This window comes from Danio rerio, chromosome 24, assembly GCF_052040795.2.
Source record: "Danio rerio strain M-AB ecotype USA chromosome 24, GRCz13ab, whole genome shotgun sequence".
In the NCBI taxonomy this organism is placed as follows: domain Eukaryota; kingdom Metazoa; phylum Chordata; class Actinopteri; order Cypriniformes; family Danionidae; genus Danio; species Danio rerio.
Genome location: NC_141044.1, coordinates 12,085,186 through 12,104,581, shown reverse-complemented (window position 1 = coordinate 12,104,581; position 19,396 = coordinate 12,085,186). Strand labels below are relative to the sequence as shown.

The 19,396-nt window shown below is 34.0% G+C and overlaps 1 protein-coding gene across 1 annotated transcript in view; it reads left to right on the top strand.

The window, feature by feature from the left end:
* The window catches only part of acad11 (acyl-CoA dehydrogenase family, member 11), a 108,288-nt gene that overhangs the window by 29,945 nt on the left and 58,947 nt on the right, over positions 1-19,396 (top strand). The window contains 5 exon segments of the mRNA NM_200178.1: positions 1,953-2,067; positions 2,334-2,411; positions 3,948-4,086; positions 5,383-5,490; positions 10,476-10,574. Coding sequence (NP_956472.1) covers positions 1,953-2,067; positions 2,334-2,411; positions 3,948-4,086; positions 5,383-5,490; positions 10,476-10,574 — 539 coding nt within the window.

The window sequence follows — 19,396 nt, the reverse complement described above, 5'->3', positions numbered from 1 at the left end:
CTTCTGTTTGGCAAGCCCGCCAATACAGGTATATGCCTGCTAATACAATGGGTCGGTTTCTGAGACCCCCCGATTCAAAGCTGTAATGAAGTTCACAGCCCTTTGGCCGCCGGGAAGAAGGAGGCGGAGAACCGACACAGTTTTAAAATGATTTATTAATAACAGTGACGGCAGCTCCTCACGGAGGTTGCCGTCAAACTGAAAGCAAAAGGAAAATATGTCCGGCCCGGTCCTCTCTTGGCTTCCTCTGCCCTTGTTCCTCCTTTTATGATCCAGAGCTCCTTCCGTGGGATCCGAGGCAGGTGCGCACTTGCGCGGTGGCCTCACTCCGTTCCCACGGCTCTCGGCCACGCCCCCTCGCCACAAAAGCCTTCAAGTTCAGGGCTTAAACCCAAAAGACGACAATATGATGATCAGTATTTGAGTTTAGGATTTACGAGGACAGGACCAGCTGATGAACCACGACCTTTATGTGTGGTTTGTCAAAATATTTTAGCTAATGACAGCATGAGACCCGCTAAACTTCGACTGTTTTGACTGGGATGGACAGTTCTTGGATCTGTTCTATTCATATTGAACCATCATCCTAGTTTTAAAAACGTTATATTAAAATACTTGTTATTACTCTAAATAATTGCACTTTCATGCAAATGATGATAAAAGTGAGTTAACAGTCTGACATCTGTCTGTGTCTTTATATATACTGTGTATGTATGTATATATATATATATATATATATATATATATATATATATATATATATATATATATATGTGTGTGTGTGTGTGTGTGTGTGTGTGTGTGTGTGTGTGTGTGTGTGTGTGTGTGTGTGTGTGTGTGTGTGTGTGTGTGTGTCTGTGTGTGTGTGTGTGTGTGTTTGTTTGGGAGGAGGGGGGCGCCAATGGATAAGTTGTGTCAAAAGGGAGGCCCACTGTCTTAGAATTTGAAAAACCCTGCTCTAAAGAGTTCAGTTTTAGTCTCATCAGACCAGAGAACTTTGTTTCTTATGGTCTGAGGGTCCCTTAGATGCCTTTTGACAAACTCCAGGCGGGAAGTGGCTTCTGTTTGGCCACTCTACCATACAGGCCTGATTGGTGGATTGCTGCACAAATGGATGTTCTTGTGTAAGGTTCTTCTCTCTTAACAAAAGAACGCTGGAGCTCAGACAGAGTGACCATCGGAATTTTGAGGAAATAAATGAATTAAATTAATTTTGGAATAAGGCTGTAACATAAAAGAATGTGGAGAAAGTGAAGCGCTATGAATACTTTTGAGATGCACTGTAATCATAACCTACAGTCAAAAATGTTTTGCTTCATTATATTGATCAAAATATATATTTATAATATTAATAAAAAATGTTGCATTTCATGTATTGTAAATGAATATAGTACATAAAAATCATATCAAATTTCTTGGAATAGCTTATTCTTAAATTGACATTGATGGCGATAATGTTCGGAGTTAGTTGTCATTAAACAGAAAAAAAGGAGACTGATCCATTGTTTGATGTATATCTCTGGGTCCTAAGCTGTATATATCTCATGTTTTTTCACATCATACTGTAGCAGGGCATGCATTCCCTACAGGCATTGTGATGCTTGTTCATTGCACTGCAGACCTAATACAGGATATAAAAATACATTATTTATGCAGTGGTTTTTTTAAGGAAGTTCTCTGACTTCATCTAAAATATCTAGATCTGTATTCTGAAAACGAATGAATCCTTTGATGGTTGCTTTCAAGTTTTCAAAGTTCAGAAATAATTTAATTTATTTTAATTGTCATTGGCTTATCCTTTAATTTAGTTTCTTTAGGAGCAGACTATGTAATTCAGTATTTAAGAGAGTAATTACTGGTTGTACTTTTATTGTCAGGATTTTTGGTTTAAAATTTAAATTGTGATTATAAAAAAAGGATATTTAAAAAAAATTATTTATTTTTGTTTTCAGCCCCACGCTGGCCCTACCAATCTCTGATCAGCTGTTTATGCAGTCCTCCAAAGGACAGGCCGTTCTTCAGCATGTCAAAAGGTTCATGAGAAAGCATGTACTTCCTGCCGAACAGGTCAGCACTAAATGCCGTTTGTGGAAACTCTTCAAATAATACCACATGAGTACAAGAAGATAAATGAGAATTATAAGTTGATGAGGTTTTTGGATTAATAAAGTTATAAAAATATAAATATAATTTAAATTATAATAAAAAAATCATAAAATCACAAATTTGAATTAAAATATTAACTGTAATAGTTAGAATTATGATTATTATTAATCTGTGTCCACAATTAAGAAATGTATATATTTTTTCTTTAATCTTGTTGTTTTTAATAGGAAGTAAAGGAGTATTATGCCACACACAAGGACACAGCTGAGAGATGGTGTACACCCCCTGTGATAGAGGAGTTGAAGGTGATGATACATTTACCTTTACAATATATAGTTGAAGTCAGAATTGTTTGCCCTACATAAATTATAAGGCCCCCGTATTTTTTTTCCAATTTATGTGTAACAGAAAATTGTTTTTTTTAAATACATTTCTAAACATAATTGTTTTAATAGCTATTTTCCAGTAACTGAAATCTTTTATCTTTGACATGATGACAGTACATGTATGCCATGATATTTTACTTGAAAAATACAAATGTACAAATATAAATACAAATATCAAGTTAGGATAATTACACAATTTATTGTATATCAGTGGTTTGTTTTGTATCGATAGAATAAAATTATTGCTTAAGGGAGCTAATAATATTGACCTTAAAATGATTTTCCTTAAACTTAAACAGCTTTTATTCCAGTCGAAATAAAACAAACAAAATTTATTCCACATAAAAAATATTATAGGAAATATTGTTAAAATTATTTGCTGTGTTAAACATCATTTGTTATTGGAAATAATTGACTGGCTAATAATTTTGGCTTTAAGTATATATAGGTCAGAGACAGATTGAAGCATGAGTGTTTGCAGCCTTCAGTGAAAAATGGCAAACAAGCTTATTCAGTGAAATCGTGTTTGGAGAAAAAAAAACAGCCTTTTTTCAGGTTATCCTATACATCACCTAAAATGTTTAGTGTTAGACTCTGGTGAGGCCTTGTTTTATTAGCTGTCTTTCTCCAATTATGACCTTAAAAACAGTTTGTTTGGAATGCTTATTTTGTTGAAAAATGTAGCATTACCAATGAAGTGATTTCTAGAGGAAATGGTATTATGGGTTGATCTTGATCTCATCTGTCCATATGATGTTGTTCCAGCTCTGTGAAGGCATTTTTTTAAACTCTTATCTGGCCTTCCTGTTTTTGAGGCTCACCAATGGTTTATCTCTTGTGGTGAACCCTGTGTATTCTCTCTGGTGAAGTTTTCTCTTGATTGCTGACTTTGACACTCATACACCTACCTCCTGGAGAGTGTTCTTGATTTGGCCAGCTGTTGTGAAGGGTTTTTTCTTCACCAGGGAAAGAATTCTTTGGTCGTCCACCACAGTTATTTTCCACTGGAAGTCCCATCTCCAAAATCATCAAAACACATTTTTTAAAATAGGTACTATCCTTCTAAATAAACTAAATATTGTAATGTAAAGAACTATACACTTTTGTCTAAAAAGGTTTCAAAGTACATCATGTGGTCCAACAGCCAGAGAATTTGTCAAACTATAGTAAGTTTAGTCCACTTCTAGGCACTCGTTGTAGACGGATACACAAGTGAAGAAGCTGAATAGGTGCTGATAATAATAGAATATTGCATATATTTTAGCCAGATTTGAGAATAAGAAGGATCTGCTGTGTGAATAAAACACAATTGAAAAACAGATTTTATTTATATATTTTTTAACTACTAGTTTTTAAACAAATTGACATAGACCCTAACTTTTGATCAACAGTGTAGCTATAAAGGGTAATAGATCTGATTAAAAGAGAGTAATTAAAAGACTTGTATGTTTTCAGGCAAAGGCTCGAGCTGTAGGCCTGTGGAATTTGTTTCTTCCTGAAGTGAGTGATCTCTCTCAGCTGGATTATGCTTATATTGCAGAGGAGACTGGACACTGCTATTATGCCCCTGAGGTCTTTAACTGCCAGGCCCCAGGTGGGTGTGCGCCTCTGCAAGTCTCAGGAATTTTACTGTTTTTTTTTTTTTATTAAGCTTTTTTATGATGGCTTTAAGCTAAATAAGATACATAACATACTTCGAAGTATATATTTATTAATGATAATAATATTTTATATTCATCAATTTTACAATACATAATCTTGCCTGCCTTGTAGCTGACCTAATGTAGTAAAATGTGTTTTTGTAAAATGTTTTTATACACATAACATAGTAATAGTCTTCATTCACTTTATTTTATTTTTTTACATAACAATTGTTGCTTTTAGGGGGATATTTGGAGTTGCCTGATGTATTACTTAACCTTTATCAGGCATGGAACCATGTATGGCAATTTAGTTTACATTGATTAAATATATATATTTATTTTCATTCATTCTCTTTCGGCTTTGTCCCTTTATTAATCTGGGGTCGTCACAATAGAATGAACCACCAACTGTTTCAGCATATGTTTTACACAGTGGAAGCCCTTCCAGCTACAACCCATCACTGTGAAACATCCATACACACGCATTATCACACATAAGCTACGGATAATTTAGCTTACCCAATTCACCTATACCACATGTCTCTGGACTCGTGTGGGAAACCTGAGCACTGGAGCATTTCCGACGGATGCCTTTATCATATTTATTTTTTCTTACAGGTCTTATTTATCCAGGATTAATCTATCCTTAGTGCCACCACAAAACACACTGAGCTAGTCTTAATTATGGTTATTGTTATTATGTGGTTATTTTTTTCATTATTGACATTAGTTTTTATTGTTGTTATTATTGCACACATTAATAAATAATAAAAGTGGTAAAAAGTCATACAACAATACTAAATTAATCAGTTTAATCTGATAAATGTCTTATTTTGTGGTATTAATATATATCTCTTTCTGTTTGTTTACATTTTTTGTACATTTCGTGCTCTTCTATACTCCTGAAGGCCATGTTTATTTGTTCAGTAACACAATAAAACATTAATGTCGTAAAATAATACAATTTAGTTTACTATTTTTAATATTGTTAAAACTGTGTTAAAGCACACCTTAATATGTTTTGTTTATTGCTTAACATGCTAATATTATTACTTAATATTTTTATTTGTGATTGCAGAACTCTAGATTGTTTTGTAACATTATAAATATTTCTGTTTTTACCAATTTAATGCATTCTTGCTGAATAAAGTATAATTACATTTTTAAAGATTTTTTTGTGCAGTCTTTGGAACAGTTAAAAATTGTAAGTGGCGGATGGTACAATTGATATGGTACTTTTCAAACAGATACTGGGAATATGGAAGTGCTGCACCTGTTTGGGACTGAGGAACAGAAGAGAATGTGGCTGGAGCCCTTACTTAGAGGAGACATACGGTCCTGTTTCTGTATGACAGGTGACAACATATTACATCTAGAAATACACTATATATATATATATATATATATATATATATATATATATATATATATATATATATATATATATATATATATATATATATATATATATATATATATATATATATATATATATATATATATTTGTATGTATGTATATATGTATGTATATATATATATATATTTGTATGTATGTATATATGTATGTATATATATATATATATATATACATATATATATATATATATATATATATATATATATATATATGTATATATATATATATATATATGTATATTTACATATGTATATTTATATTTATATATGTATATTTATATTTATATATGTATATTTATATATGTATATATATATATATATATATATATATATATATATATATATATTTATATATATATATATATATATATAAATATATATATATATATATATATATATATATATATATATATATATATATATATATATATATTTATAGTGCTCAGCATAACTGAGTACACTGAGTGATTCAATACAATATTAGATTTGTGCCATATACATTATACATGAGTTCTAAAAACAAATCTAGTCTAAAAACAAAACTAATCTAACAAAACATATCCAAAACGAGACCAACATTTATATGTTAGGGTCATTTATTAACACATTTAAATACACATTTATAAGAGTGGAAAAATCTAGAGAAACGAAAAATATCTGGAATTTAGTTGTACCTTTTTTACAATATTTAATTTGAATTTAAATCTGTTCTAATCTAATATTTGAGGATAGGTGATCAAACTCTTCTTTTAATGGTTATAACGGTTTAATAAATCCTTTAATGTTATGTACATTCACTGAGAAACAGATACATATGTTTTTTTTTTTTAAATGGGGTCTACACAGTATTTTTGGGGGGGAAATCTTGTAATTTTTTTTACAAAATAATTGTAAAATTTTAAATACATTCTTTCTAATATGCAATAAAATCAAGGATATGTTATTTGTAAGTTATTAAAAAAAACTTTTCTTCTTTAAAACAAGATTATCAGTTTTTTCAGTGAGCAAAAAATTTTAAAATTTTATTCTGGATATTTACAGTTGTAGTCAGAAATATTAGCCCCCTGAATTATTATTCCCCGTTTATTTTTTCCCCCAATTTTCTGTTTAACAGAGAGAGGATTTTTTTTCAACACATTTCTAAACTTAATAGTTTTAATAACTGATTTATTTGATTTTTGCCATGATGACAGTACAGAATATGTTACTACATATACATTTTTAAGACACTTCTATACAGCTTAAATTGACATTTAAAGGCTTAACTAGGTTAATTAGGTTTACTATGCAGGTTAGGGTTTGGCAAGTTATTGTATAACAATGGTTTGTTCTGTAGACTATCGAAAAAAATCTAGCTTGAAGGGGCTAATAATTTTGACCTTAAAATGTTTATTAAAAAAATAAAAACTGCTTTTATTTTAGCCCAAATAAAAAAAATAAGACTTTCTTCAGAAGAAAAAAATATTATCAGACATACTGTGAAAATGTCTTTGCTCTGTTAAACATAATTTGGGAAATATTTAAGAAAGGGAAAAAAATGTGAAGGCGGCGAAAATTCTGACTGCAACTTTATAAAAGGTTGATGGCTACAATCCAAATACTTTATGAATAATATTTCAAAACTCCACCATAGTTTATTGTTTTTAGAAAATATCTCAAATCTTTTTTTTTCCAGATGGGCTTTTGTAAAATAAAAGTTTAAAATTGCTTAAAACGGTTTAATTTATTTGTATTGTATATACCCAAATTATTATATCTTTTGTTTGTTTTGTATTGATTTATTTATTTAATGCGATTTTATTATATCTCGTATTTGTAATTCTTTAAATAGTTTCAATATAGCTTAGGCTATTTTATCTAGATCCAATACGCCACAATTGTGTTGACCCAAAAGTGGACACATACTTTGTAAAGTTTTATGTCTTTTTGTTGCACTCATGTTTTGTATTATCCTCAAAATAAAGAAAGGAAAAAAAGCCACTCGTGGCATCGACAGAGCTGTGAAGCAAGTGCTCTTTTGCCCGGATTATCACACATTTCATGAACACACACACCATTTAAACTTTACTGCTGTGTCTTTACTGTGGTGTAAAGATTATTATGCGTTATTGAAATATCAAGGAGGACGCAGCAAAGAAATATCACTTATTAAATTAAAACTACGTTATTATTTTATGCAACACCTTTACATTTTAAAGGGAAACATTAGGGTGATCTTAAGCAAAAAAAGACCTCTTGCCTATAAGTTGTTTATCGAATACTCTATCTTAATCTGACCAGCTATATGTTTTTCTTTCCCCTATTTATTTATTTTTTGGCGCATGTATGTGTGCGATCGGACAACTAGTGTAATGGTGGCACACCATCTTTACTAGACTCAGGCAAACTCCGCCTCTCCTTTCGCTCTTACCGAAGCCCCAGCTGGCCCTCTTTTGCCCAAGGTATTTGGCGGGGCCTAAAAAGGCCAGCCACAAGTCCTGATTTGGCCTGGTCAGGCCCTGGAAGCCCACTTGCTCGCCCTGGCACACTTGCTTTTGCCATGATAGTGGAAACGCGGCAAATGATTTGTGCCCTTTGCTTTGTACCCTGAATCATGACAGACATTTACTTTTGCGTCCGCCTCACATAAAAGTATGAATAGTCTGAGAACTCATTCTGGATAGTCTGTTTTTCCCCAGAAACAACCTGAAATAGGGGCTCCTCTGAACCCAGCACACATTTCCACAATGTTATTGATTTACTGACATAAGCTCTGGCCCTAAGAGGCATCACTACTGCAGAAGATGTTTCAGTTCAGTTTTTTTCTCTAAAGATAAGCTGAGCCATATGTGATTTTAATGGACATCACAGCATGCCAGTTTTTCATTCAGCGCCATTCAGCTCAAGTTTCCTGCATTACTTGTATACACATTGAGATTTCTCTAGAATTTCTCAATGTTTTCACAATAGTAAATAGTAGTAGTAGTTAATTGTAGTTGGTGTGGCTGTAGTACTCTTGTTATTATTGAATTCAGTTAATCTTTATTTCTGTAGCACTTTTATAATGTAGATTGTGTCAAAGCAGCTTAAAATAGAAGTTCTGGTAAATTGAAACTGCTTCAATCCAATTTTCAGAGTTGAAGTTCAGTTTAGTTCAGTTTAATTTTCACTGCTGAGGGCCTAAACTCTGAAGAGCAAATCCATCGATGCGCAGGTCTACAAGTCCCAAACCAAGCAAGCCAGTGTTGACAGTGCCGAGGAACAAAATTTCACCAACTGACGAAAATGAGCACACCATCAGACAGGGTTTTTTAATGCTGCCATGAACTGTTACCCTTATGCATTTTTCACTGAAACTGCATAAAGTGAGTATGTTGGTTTTCCTTACCCCTAAACAACAACATGACAACTCGGGTCTTAACTTCAATGTTATATCAAGTAGCATAAAATTTGTTTTTTTGTATTATCATCATTATTTTTATTGTTTGATTAGTGTTGTATAATGTAATAATTTTTAAATAACATGAAAATATAGCATTTATTGTTATTTTTTTTTAATTAGCTGTATTTTTAGGTCCTTTAAAAACTAGTCTATTACATTTTTTTAAAATGCAAAAGTTCATGTTCTTGCTGTTTGTCATTTAACAAACAAAACTTGTATGTACAGTATAAAGTTTCTTCTCAGTGTCATTTAGAAAGCAACAATAGAATCAGGATATACCCAATGTTACAGCTGTAATTAAAGTGTATTTTTGGTCTTTAATATCTTATTTGTTGTATTTATTTACACTGTTCAAGGGGTTCTTTTATTTAAAATAGAAAAAACATTTAATCTTAGTTGCAAAATGTTTGATATTTAACAATAAAAAACATTTATTGAAACTGTCTCACGCTCAATTTATACTTAAGAATTAGGCTCCAGAGCTGTATATACTATGTGGAAACATTATATGTGGTCCCAAATGATGTTTAACAGATTCAGGAATTTTTTACAGTATTTCCTATAACATTTTTTCTGTGGAAAAAGTCTTATTTGTTTTATTTCGGCTAGAAAAAAAGCAATTTTTAATCGTTTTAAACCCATTTTATGACAGAAAGGTTCTCATTTGTCCATCTTCTTTTAGTATATAGGCTTTTTAAAATTTTTAGGCATCTTAAGGTAATGTCCATGGCGCGATTTATGCACTTGATGTATGCACTAGTTTTGCATTAGTTTATATTGGGTATGTGGTGGGTATTGCGCTCTCTCGCTCTCGTTAACATGCTTAAATACCTATGCCATGTGACAATATAAAAGCTGTTTAAGTCCTCGTGTATGAGATTTAAGGTTTGACGTCATTTGCTACATTTTTTTATTGACGCGCGGCTCGCATTGACAGGTGAAAATCTGAACTACCTGCTTACACTGCAGACACGAGAACACAGATCTGATTCAAATCGGATACATATATGAACAAGATCTGGATCCATGTGATTTGTTTCTGCTTATATGGGCCATATCCAATCTGTGCCGCATGGGAGAAAAAAATCTGAATTGAGTCACTTGAACAGTGCAGTGTAAATGCGGCCTAAATGTCTTAATTCATAAAACCAGTTGTAAATGTGCGTCTAGGGGTCCATTACATGAAAAAATCGTTATTAAAATGATTAAATTATTCAAACTATTAAAACCAACCATCAAATCATATTAAGAAAAAACACTTTTAATTTGTGCACAAAATATCAAAAGAGTTTAAAGATAGGGGTCGCTTAATTTCTTTCATTTAATACCAGTTTTTGTAGCCGGGCAACAAACCAAACATGCCATTTTGGCTAATAATTTACAAGGACACATTTTCTTGAGTATTTACAGTTTTTCTCATTGATATATATTTTTTTGTGTCATTTTTGTTTTTTGTCTTTAGATCATTTTCATCATCGCGCCTTTTATTTTTCTTCATCCTAGAGCCAGATGTTGCTTCAAGTGATGCCACAAACATGGAGTGCACCATGCACAGGGACAAAGACGATTTTATTATTAATGGAAAAAAATGGTGGAGCAGTGGTAAGTGTTTGAAATGTCCTAGAATTGTGCTAGAATTGAAAGTAGCAGGGGAGAGTAAATATTTTGTTTGTTGGTTGTCAGCAATAAATTGTGATGATTTTAGGGTTTTATCCATGCGGAGATTAAATTTCCTAAAAGGAACTCTAAACAGCAGGGGTTCAGACTTCTTAGCCTTAGAATTTTAGACAGTCTCTTACCGCAAAGACATAAAGAAATATATCACCAGAATGATTCATCTCATGAAATAACAATGTTTGTCCAAATCTTTGTGATTGGCATGACATTTAAAAAACAGTTAAGATGTTTACACAAACCAGCTATGCAAAATCTGTGAATGATAAACGCAGACTTTGGAAACTCAAAGCAATCGCAACGGGTGGCAAAGCAGAAACAGACACATTTGTTAAAGTCTCTGCCTCTCAGCTTCGGAGTGCTTAAACCAAGTTGCAGGGAAAATCTAATCTCCCTCTGCCCCTGGCAAGACAGAGGAAATCACACTTTAAAGGATTTCCCTACTGCAAATGACAGGCTAAAATAGTTTGGTAAAGGTTTACAGCTTTTTCTAGTTGAGAGCTGAATCCTCTTGAATCAGGTTTGAGTAAGCAGTTTGAATGTAGATTATTCTCATCCTCCCTCATTTCCTTCCATATTTTTAGCATTGACTAACCACAGACATGCATTATTGTGTTGAAAATGTGTTGTTGTGTAGTGTGACATTTGCACAACTCAAAGTCTACAAACATTTTGTGATGGAAGAAGTTTTACCTTTATTTTCTATTGTGATGAGAAAACAACAACGATCAAGTTTAAACGTGCATTGTATCCTGTTTGCAATGCTGAACGCTGTTTTTAGTGTGTATGGAATGTTTACAGTTGCTTTGGTGTTTATTTTTCTTAGACATTTGTTCCCTGTAGAACATTCCACATGGTTTTAGTGATGGGTTTTGTGGTTTTAAGGCCTCCTGAGCTAAACATCTTCTAAGCACAACAAAGTATCAGAGGCTAGTTGCTGCCTGTATCATCACACTAAATTAACTCTATACTTAAAATTAAATCTGAACTGTATGTTTTTAAATAATTACCAAAATCCTGTTTGAAGACAACAAGAACCAGAATTTACCTTAACTTATTTAACTTTAAGCAAATTCAGTTGTTAGTTTTTAATAAAAAATGTTTTTAAAAAGTTTCATCCAAACATGACAAACATTTTTCACCAAAATGTATGGGTAATATAGTTTTTTATTGCGCTTTTATTTATTATATCTATACAAAGGTGCAAACTGGTCATTTTTTGGAGAAATTTGCAGTTTTTACTTCGAAATCTGTGATTCACATTAGGGCTGTATAATATGTAGTTTCAGCATCGATATTGCAGTGTGATCATTCACAATAATCACATCACAGGATATTAAATGTTGAGTTTGTATTATAACTTATAATTTGCATTTGTTATTTGAGGCCTGTGACTGTATAATGATTTTAAAAGTATTCAGGGATAAGAAATTGTACTATTTATAAACTTTAATAATTATTATTATTATTATTTTAATATTCAATTACTGTGCCTGAATACTGTTAGACTGGGAAAACATTAAGGGTCTTATCATACACCCAGTGCAATAAGGCGCAAGATGTGTTTGGCGTGATGTGTTGCTATTTACAGACCAGCACAACCCTAATTTTCACATTTTGCACCATGTTGTTTAAATAGCAAATCAGTTTTTCTGGACTCATCTGGGTTCTAGTCTAGAATGGAGGTGTGGAGGCGCATTGTTAGCACGTTTGTTGCTATTTTGAGGAACTAAAATAGACTGAGCAATTGACCAGCTAAAAGCAGGTTCAAAGTCCAGCACAAAACGCGTGAGTTGTGCACATTAAATGCGTACACATTGCTTAATACACACAGGATGTACAGCAATACACAAATATTTTTACAAATGAAACTAAATTCAATTATTAAAATGTTACAAAAAATATTTTATTATTTTTCTACATGCATATAAAATCCACTACCTCCTTGCCATCTTCATCTCAGGGGGCTTTTGTCAGTTTATTCATGACAATTTGCTTTTTTATAATATTATTATTATTATTGGTATTATTATTGGTATTGGTATTGTTTATTAAATGCATATTTATTTTTGTTTTTAATAAAAAAACTAGCTTAGATTTGTCCACCTGGCATGTTTTGACCATGTGGGGTCACACTTCGTTTTTATTGTTCATTTTTTTGTTTGCTGCAAATTAGAACTAAATTTAAAAATAGTTTGGAAACAAAGCTTTACGCTTAACAAACGAAATTAAATATGTAGCATAATGGATGTCTTCAGTGGAGTGTGTACAACACCATTTTCTTATTCACGAAAGTGAAAGAGTAAAGAGTAAAAGTGAAAAGTAAATGTAGTGGTCAAATGGAGGAGGCATTCCCACTACAGAATCATCCCAATCAATCTAAAAATGTAACTTCTTTACAAATAGGGATATTCAAATCATCTGTTGAAATTGTATTCATATTGCAATATATATCACAAAATTACAAAATATTGCAATATTATGTTTTTCACATAAATCGTGCAGATCTGTCACCATTTTCACCTCTAAGTTTGCACCCCATCTATACACTATTTTTTTCTTTTTCGTTATCTGTTATTCTTTAATACTTTTTTATTTTGATGGCTGGAATAATTTTTCATTAATCTTTATCTCTAAAATGGCTTGCAAGTTCTAAGTTATACAGATTTTCAGGTTTTGTTGATTGCATTTGAGATGATGCATCAACATTAATTGTCTCTAGCAGTATGCCTGTTTTACATAAAACTGCATACTTTTATGTAAAAAAAATCTGACTGAAGTTCACGGGTGGTCTGTTGATAGTTATGGAGAAAGGTCTTCAGATATGCATGGTTATAAAACCTTTTTGTCTGATCCATCTTGTCACCAAAGTGGTTTTGTGCATCTCAGAGGAGTTGTAAAAGCTCTCAACAACACGTGTGGGAACAGTGATCTTTGTGTCACATGAGCGATGGGAATTCTTGCTTTTCAGTGCTATCGCTCTCCTGTTAAATTCACACAGATGTATAAACTCATCAGCACAAAGTGTAAATGTGACAAAGCCAAATGATTTGGTTACAAGAAGAGCCTCATGTGTAAGAGCTCCATATCTTCTTCTGAAGATGCACAGATGTTGTTTTCCACTACTAATCATTTCGACATTTAATGACCAACACTGTATGTTCACAGATATAAGCTTTGATTCAAGATATTCAGGGAGGGTGCTTTATATAACAAAGTGAAAAGCATGGGTAGTGCATGTAGAGTAAAGTGTGTTTGTGTCCTTGAGTCCTATCATACACCCGGCGCAATAAGGCACAAGATGTGCATGGTGCATTTGATGTTATTTTCAGACCAGCGCAACCCTGTTATGTTTTGTGTCACGTTGTTTATATAGCAAATCCATTTGCGCCACTTTGTGTACTTATGAGTGTGCCGGTCTAACTAGCTCTCTGCAACTCTCACACGGTCGCTCGCTGAAGCCAAGCAGTGCTTGGATGGGAGACCACATAGGAAAGCTTTGTTGCTGGCGGAAGTGGTGTTAGTGAGACAAGCAGGGGGTCCTGACTCTCTGTGGTCATTAAATATCCCAGGATGTCCTTCGAAAAAGAGTTGGGGTTTAACCCCGGAGTCCTGGACAAATTTGCCCGCTGACTTCTGTCCATCATGGCCTCCAAACCGTCCCCATATCTTAACTGGCTTCATCACTCTGTCTCCTCTCCACCAATCAGCTGGCATGTAGTGCGCAGTCTGGCACAATATGGCTGCTGTCATGTCATCCAGGTGAGTGCTGCACACTGGTGGTGGATGAGGAGATTCCCCCCAATGTGTAAAGTGCTTTGAGTGTAAAAGCACTATATAAATCTAGAGAGAAAAGCACTATATAAATCTAAGGAATTATTATTTTTATTATTAATAATTATTAATTATATCATTATTATTGTTATAAACGAGGTGTGTTAAGTTGCACTGTTGGCGCTTTGCTATTTTGAGGAGCTGAAATAGACTGCGTCATTGACTAACTAAAGTCCAGCACAGAGTGCATTAGTTATACCTCCATGCTGGCCCAAATGCCTACGCATTGCTTAATACACACAGGATGTACAGAAATACACGAATATCTTTAAATATGAAAATCAAATTTAAAGGATTAAAATGTTACACAAATTATTATTTTCTACTTAAATATAAAAACCAATACCCCATGCCTTCTTCATTTCTGGGTCTTTTTTCAGTTTTTTCATGACAATTTGCATTTGTATAATATCATTATTCATGTGCATTCAGTTTTTTTACTTAGAAAGTTCGCAATGTAAATAGCAAATGCATCATAGCATGAGGCAACTGAATGGGAGACGAGACTCTGATTGGTTTAATGCACGTTTTTCTCAAAACTCACCCATAACTCATTAAGAGAATAAGCACAACATTGTTAGACCATGTGCCAGAGCGCAAACCCTATTTTTCTGTTCGTAAAATAGCAAAAGTGGATTCGGTCACGCCTTGAATGATTTTTTTGTGTCATGCGCTTTAGTCTTTGTGCCTAGATTGTTAAAATAATTAGGTAGCAAATAATTCTGGCTCAGATTTGGCATAAAGCTGGCACAGCAGGCATTTAGCTGTCTCTGGCATACAGCATGTGGGCCAAACATGGCCTAGTTATGATTGAGGTGGCATCGTCTTTAAGCGGCATGCAAGACATGGGCCACATATCAAATGTAGTATTTGGCCCAGATGTTAAAAACTCATATATGGGCCACATAAATTTGGTCTATCTTGACCCACATTTAAAATATGTTCATTTTTAAGTAAAGAAATATTTTGATGCACAAAGTCATTTCCATCTTCCTGTTTGCATTTTCGAATGCCTTCATTTTAATCCAGGAATCAATCAAGACTTATCTATTATTTCTTGTATGTTGCAAAGTAACAAAATATAACCTACATTACATATATTTTATTTACAAATTATAATATTATAAACCATTACTAACCATAACCATTATTAACACGCCTAAAGTGCAATGCTTCATGGGTTTATCACTTTCATTGCAGTCGTGGCACAACAAATATAGCTTCTAGACCAGACAATGACCAAACACAGGATATAGCTAGCCCAGTTCAGGTCGAGTTATGGGTTATTAACTTGGGTGAGACTAGGCCCAGATATGGTCCATGTTTGGCTCTAATATGAAAGCCAGACTCGGGCCATTCATGAATCGTAATTCACTGCGGCGTGTGGGCCATGTAAAAGCTGATTGTAAGGAGTAGGCAGAAGTAGAAAACACCATTAACAGACTGTGGTAGTACAAGCTCACCTAATCTTCTTTCTTCTCCATTTACGATATAAACACTGGTGTTAATGTCGCTCAGTTGTAAACAATTGGGACATTCTCCTGATTGAATGCCTTGTAAGTGCTCTCAGTGATAACTTTAATGTGTTCACAGGGTGTTCTTCATGGCTTTTTTCTCTTGTGGTTATTGAATCTCTGTTGGGTCTGAAGCCCAGGTGCTTGGCTTCAGCCTATTTCAGATGCCAATTTTTGATATTTGCAATTCAAATCACAATTCAATCAGCATCCTCTTGAGCCACCTGAGGTGGTCTTCAAAGTGCAGAGTGAATAACACATCATCCAAATACATAGCCTATGACATGGGTCTAATTGAAACCGTGGGATTTCTATCACGTGAACCCAATACTGCAAACGGATGCTAAATGAGTTTTTTTAAGCAGGAATTAAAATGTAGCAGTTGGGACTCTTGGACAGGCAGATCACACTCTCTTAGCTGTGTTCTGCTCTGCCAGATGTTCTTTCATAGTGGGCATTTGTTCCAGCTTTTCCCATAGATGATGACTGTTCAGTGAGCGGCTGGCTGTTGCTCCCAGACCACATGTACAATCCCCAGGGCCATCATTCAAACAGCAGTAGTTCAGAACACATGCACCCCATAAATGCCTAAGGTACTTTGTGAGATTGTGTGTAAAAAACAGATGTATGCAGCTGTTAGAATTTGAAGTCGTTCAATTAGTAATAATTGAAGTGAAGGAAGGGACACGCATTGGACAAAAAACACATTGATACTCTGTGCATTTTCCATTTTCATTAAATTGCATTAAGTTGATTTTAAATCTTTGTTAATGACCATAATAGCATACCTCTAGGCTGGAAGATTGCGAGATTCTTTTGACAAAACGTGTGTCTTACTGTGCCTTGAATGTGATCTTAAATGTTAAAAGAATACAGATGAAGGTTTCTCTTTCCTTTTGCTCTTTAATCTCACTGATGCAACTTATTTTCATATTTGAAGTGAGCTTTTGCATGTTTGGTGATTAGATTAACTGTTTTGGACTGTTGTCTTGAACTTAATGTGAAGCGTCTGCTATGAGGTTGTCTTTCACATGTGCAGTGCTGTACTGTGCTTTGTGTATGACTGTGATCCTAGGGTGTTTAATTTTCCAAAGTTATACACTAGCAACTTATCTAGGATGACATTTCCTCTTTCGGGTATGATTTTGTGCATAAAAAAGCCAGTATATTATCATTTCGCACGCAAAGTAAAGGATTAACAATAAGCGACTATTTCCTGCCTATGCCTGTGCATTATTCCTGGCCTGGCCAAGTGACTTAATCTATCATCACCATGCCACCGGGCAGACTTTGGCAATGATATGTGGTGGGATGTGCTGCATGGGGGAAGGACACGGAGGTGATTTCTGCTGGTAAGTGACAACTCTGACAGAACCGCTTCACCTCTGTTTCCAGGCCAGATCAGTAGCTATCTTTCCATCCACCTATTTTTATTCACAATTTGGTTTATCGCATACAAAACGTTTAATAGAAAAATGCCAAGATAAATTGAAACGTCTATAAAATTATGCACTTAACTGCTTAATATGCACTTAATTATGCACTTAATAACGCACATTTACAGCTTTGTGAATGTGGGGCCTCATGTACGAAGACTTGCGTGGAAATCTTACTAAAACATTGCGTACGCACAAAGCTGTAAATGTGCGTACGCATAAAAAAATTCAGATGTATGAAACACTGCGTACGCCGAATCTCATGCATATTCTTTTGTACATCCGAATGAACGTGAAACTGAGCGCAACATGCATGAGCACAAAACCCCTCCCTGCCTCCTCCCCCGTATGAATATGCTAATGACTATGCTAATGGAAAACTCAAGCAAAAAGAGAAACTTTGAACAGAATGTGAATTGGAGGTGCTGCTTTCGGAGGTAGACCGGAGAAAAGCGGTGTTATTTGCAAGTTTGTTCTCTGGAATTAACAACAAAAGAAAAAAATAGAGTGGGAGAGTTTAGCTGATGCGGTTAACACAGTTAGGTCTGAACATCGCACTGAGTGCATTAAAAAAAGAAATAGTGTGGTTTATATCTGTTAAATGTTGCAGCACCCTTAGCAGTCTCAGTGGTGCACCTCGTAAGACGCATGTAATCATGTATTGACACGTTCGAGCATGAACTCGGCATGAATCCAGCGTCTAATGAACTCTTTCTTCTTTTTTTCCCCGCTACATATCAGATTTTGCCCACTATTTATCACGAGAAAGACAAGTAGGAATCATCAATAAGTTTGTGCATCATATTTTATTTGCACATTTATTAAATGGAAATGTTTCTGATTTACGCATGCAAATTCATCTTCAGATAGTGTCTTTATAGCAATGTGCGTGCAGTAGATCGCTCAGATTACATTGGGAAAACAGGCGACTGCTGCAAATTGTGCTTTAATGTTTAGCTGGTCAACTGTATGGTATGGAAACCTTACATACCTACTAGATGAACCCGTCTCATACAGCTGCCATTGCAAGGCTCAGACACTTTGTAGAGAGCAATTTAACACAACTGCCTCTAGGAGTCACCAATGGAAATAAAACAGACACGCACAAAAAATGTGCGTACGCCAGCCAAAAAGCTGCCGTGAAGCTGCGCACATTCCCACGTTCAGTTCATCGTTAGTAAATCCAAACGTGAGCGATTCTGAGCGTGAAACCTGGCGTACGCAAAGTTTTTGTGCGTACGCAGCGTTGATACATGAGGCCCCTGGTCTTTACCAAAGTCCATCATCATAGTGGTTCAGTATTATTAGTATTATTTATTTATTTATTTTTTACCTCCCAGAGTTGTCTTGAGCGTCTTCACTCCGAAAAAGCATAAGCCAATGTGCGTGTCGACATTGTTTTCTGAGGCGCAAGTTAATTATTATATAAGAATATATCTCATTTTCCTTTTGATATTTGCCACCAGTTTATCAGGGAGTAATGCTTTTGTTCTGTTTTATTCATTGTTTTTGTTTTTTGTGTTTAAATTAATTCACATGTTGTCCTTTTGGTTTCAACAGTTCTGTACATATCTCATTTACCAACAAATGACCCAGCATTTTTGATAACTTGATTTTTTTCACAGTAAAATTCAAAAACAATAACACAATATCCAGATGGAGAAGTTAAAAAATGTATACTAAAATATAATTTGTGGCACAAATTTGAAGAACTATAATAAATAAAATAGTGTGCAATAAAAAACTCAAAACAGGTTAACAACAATATTTTTGCTTTAAACATAAAAGCAGGTCTATATGAGTTTTCCCCAACATCGACAAGCATCTTCATGGGATGCTTAATGTACAATTTTTTTTTTTATTAATTTTTATTGGGGAAAGTAGCAAATCTGGAATGTTTTGTTATGGCGAAGCAATTTTTTAATGCTGTGCTCAAACACTGCAAAATTGGCCCACTTATGCATGT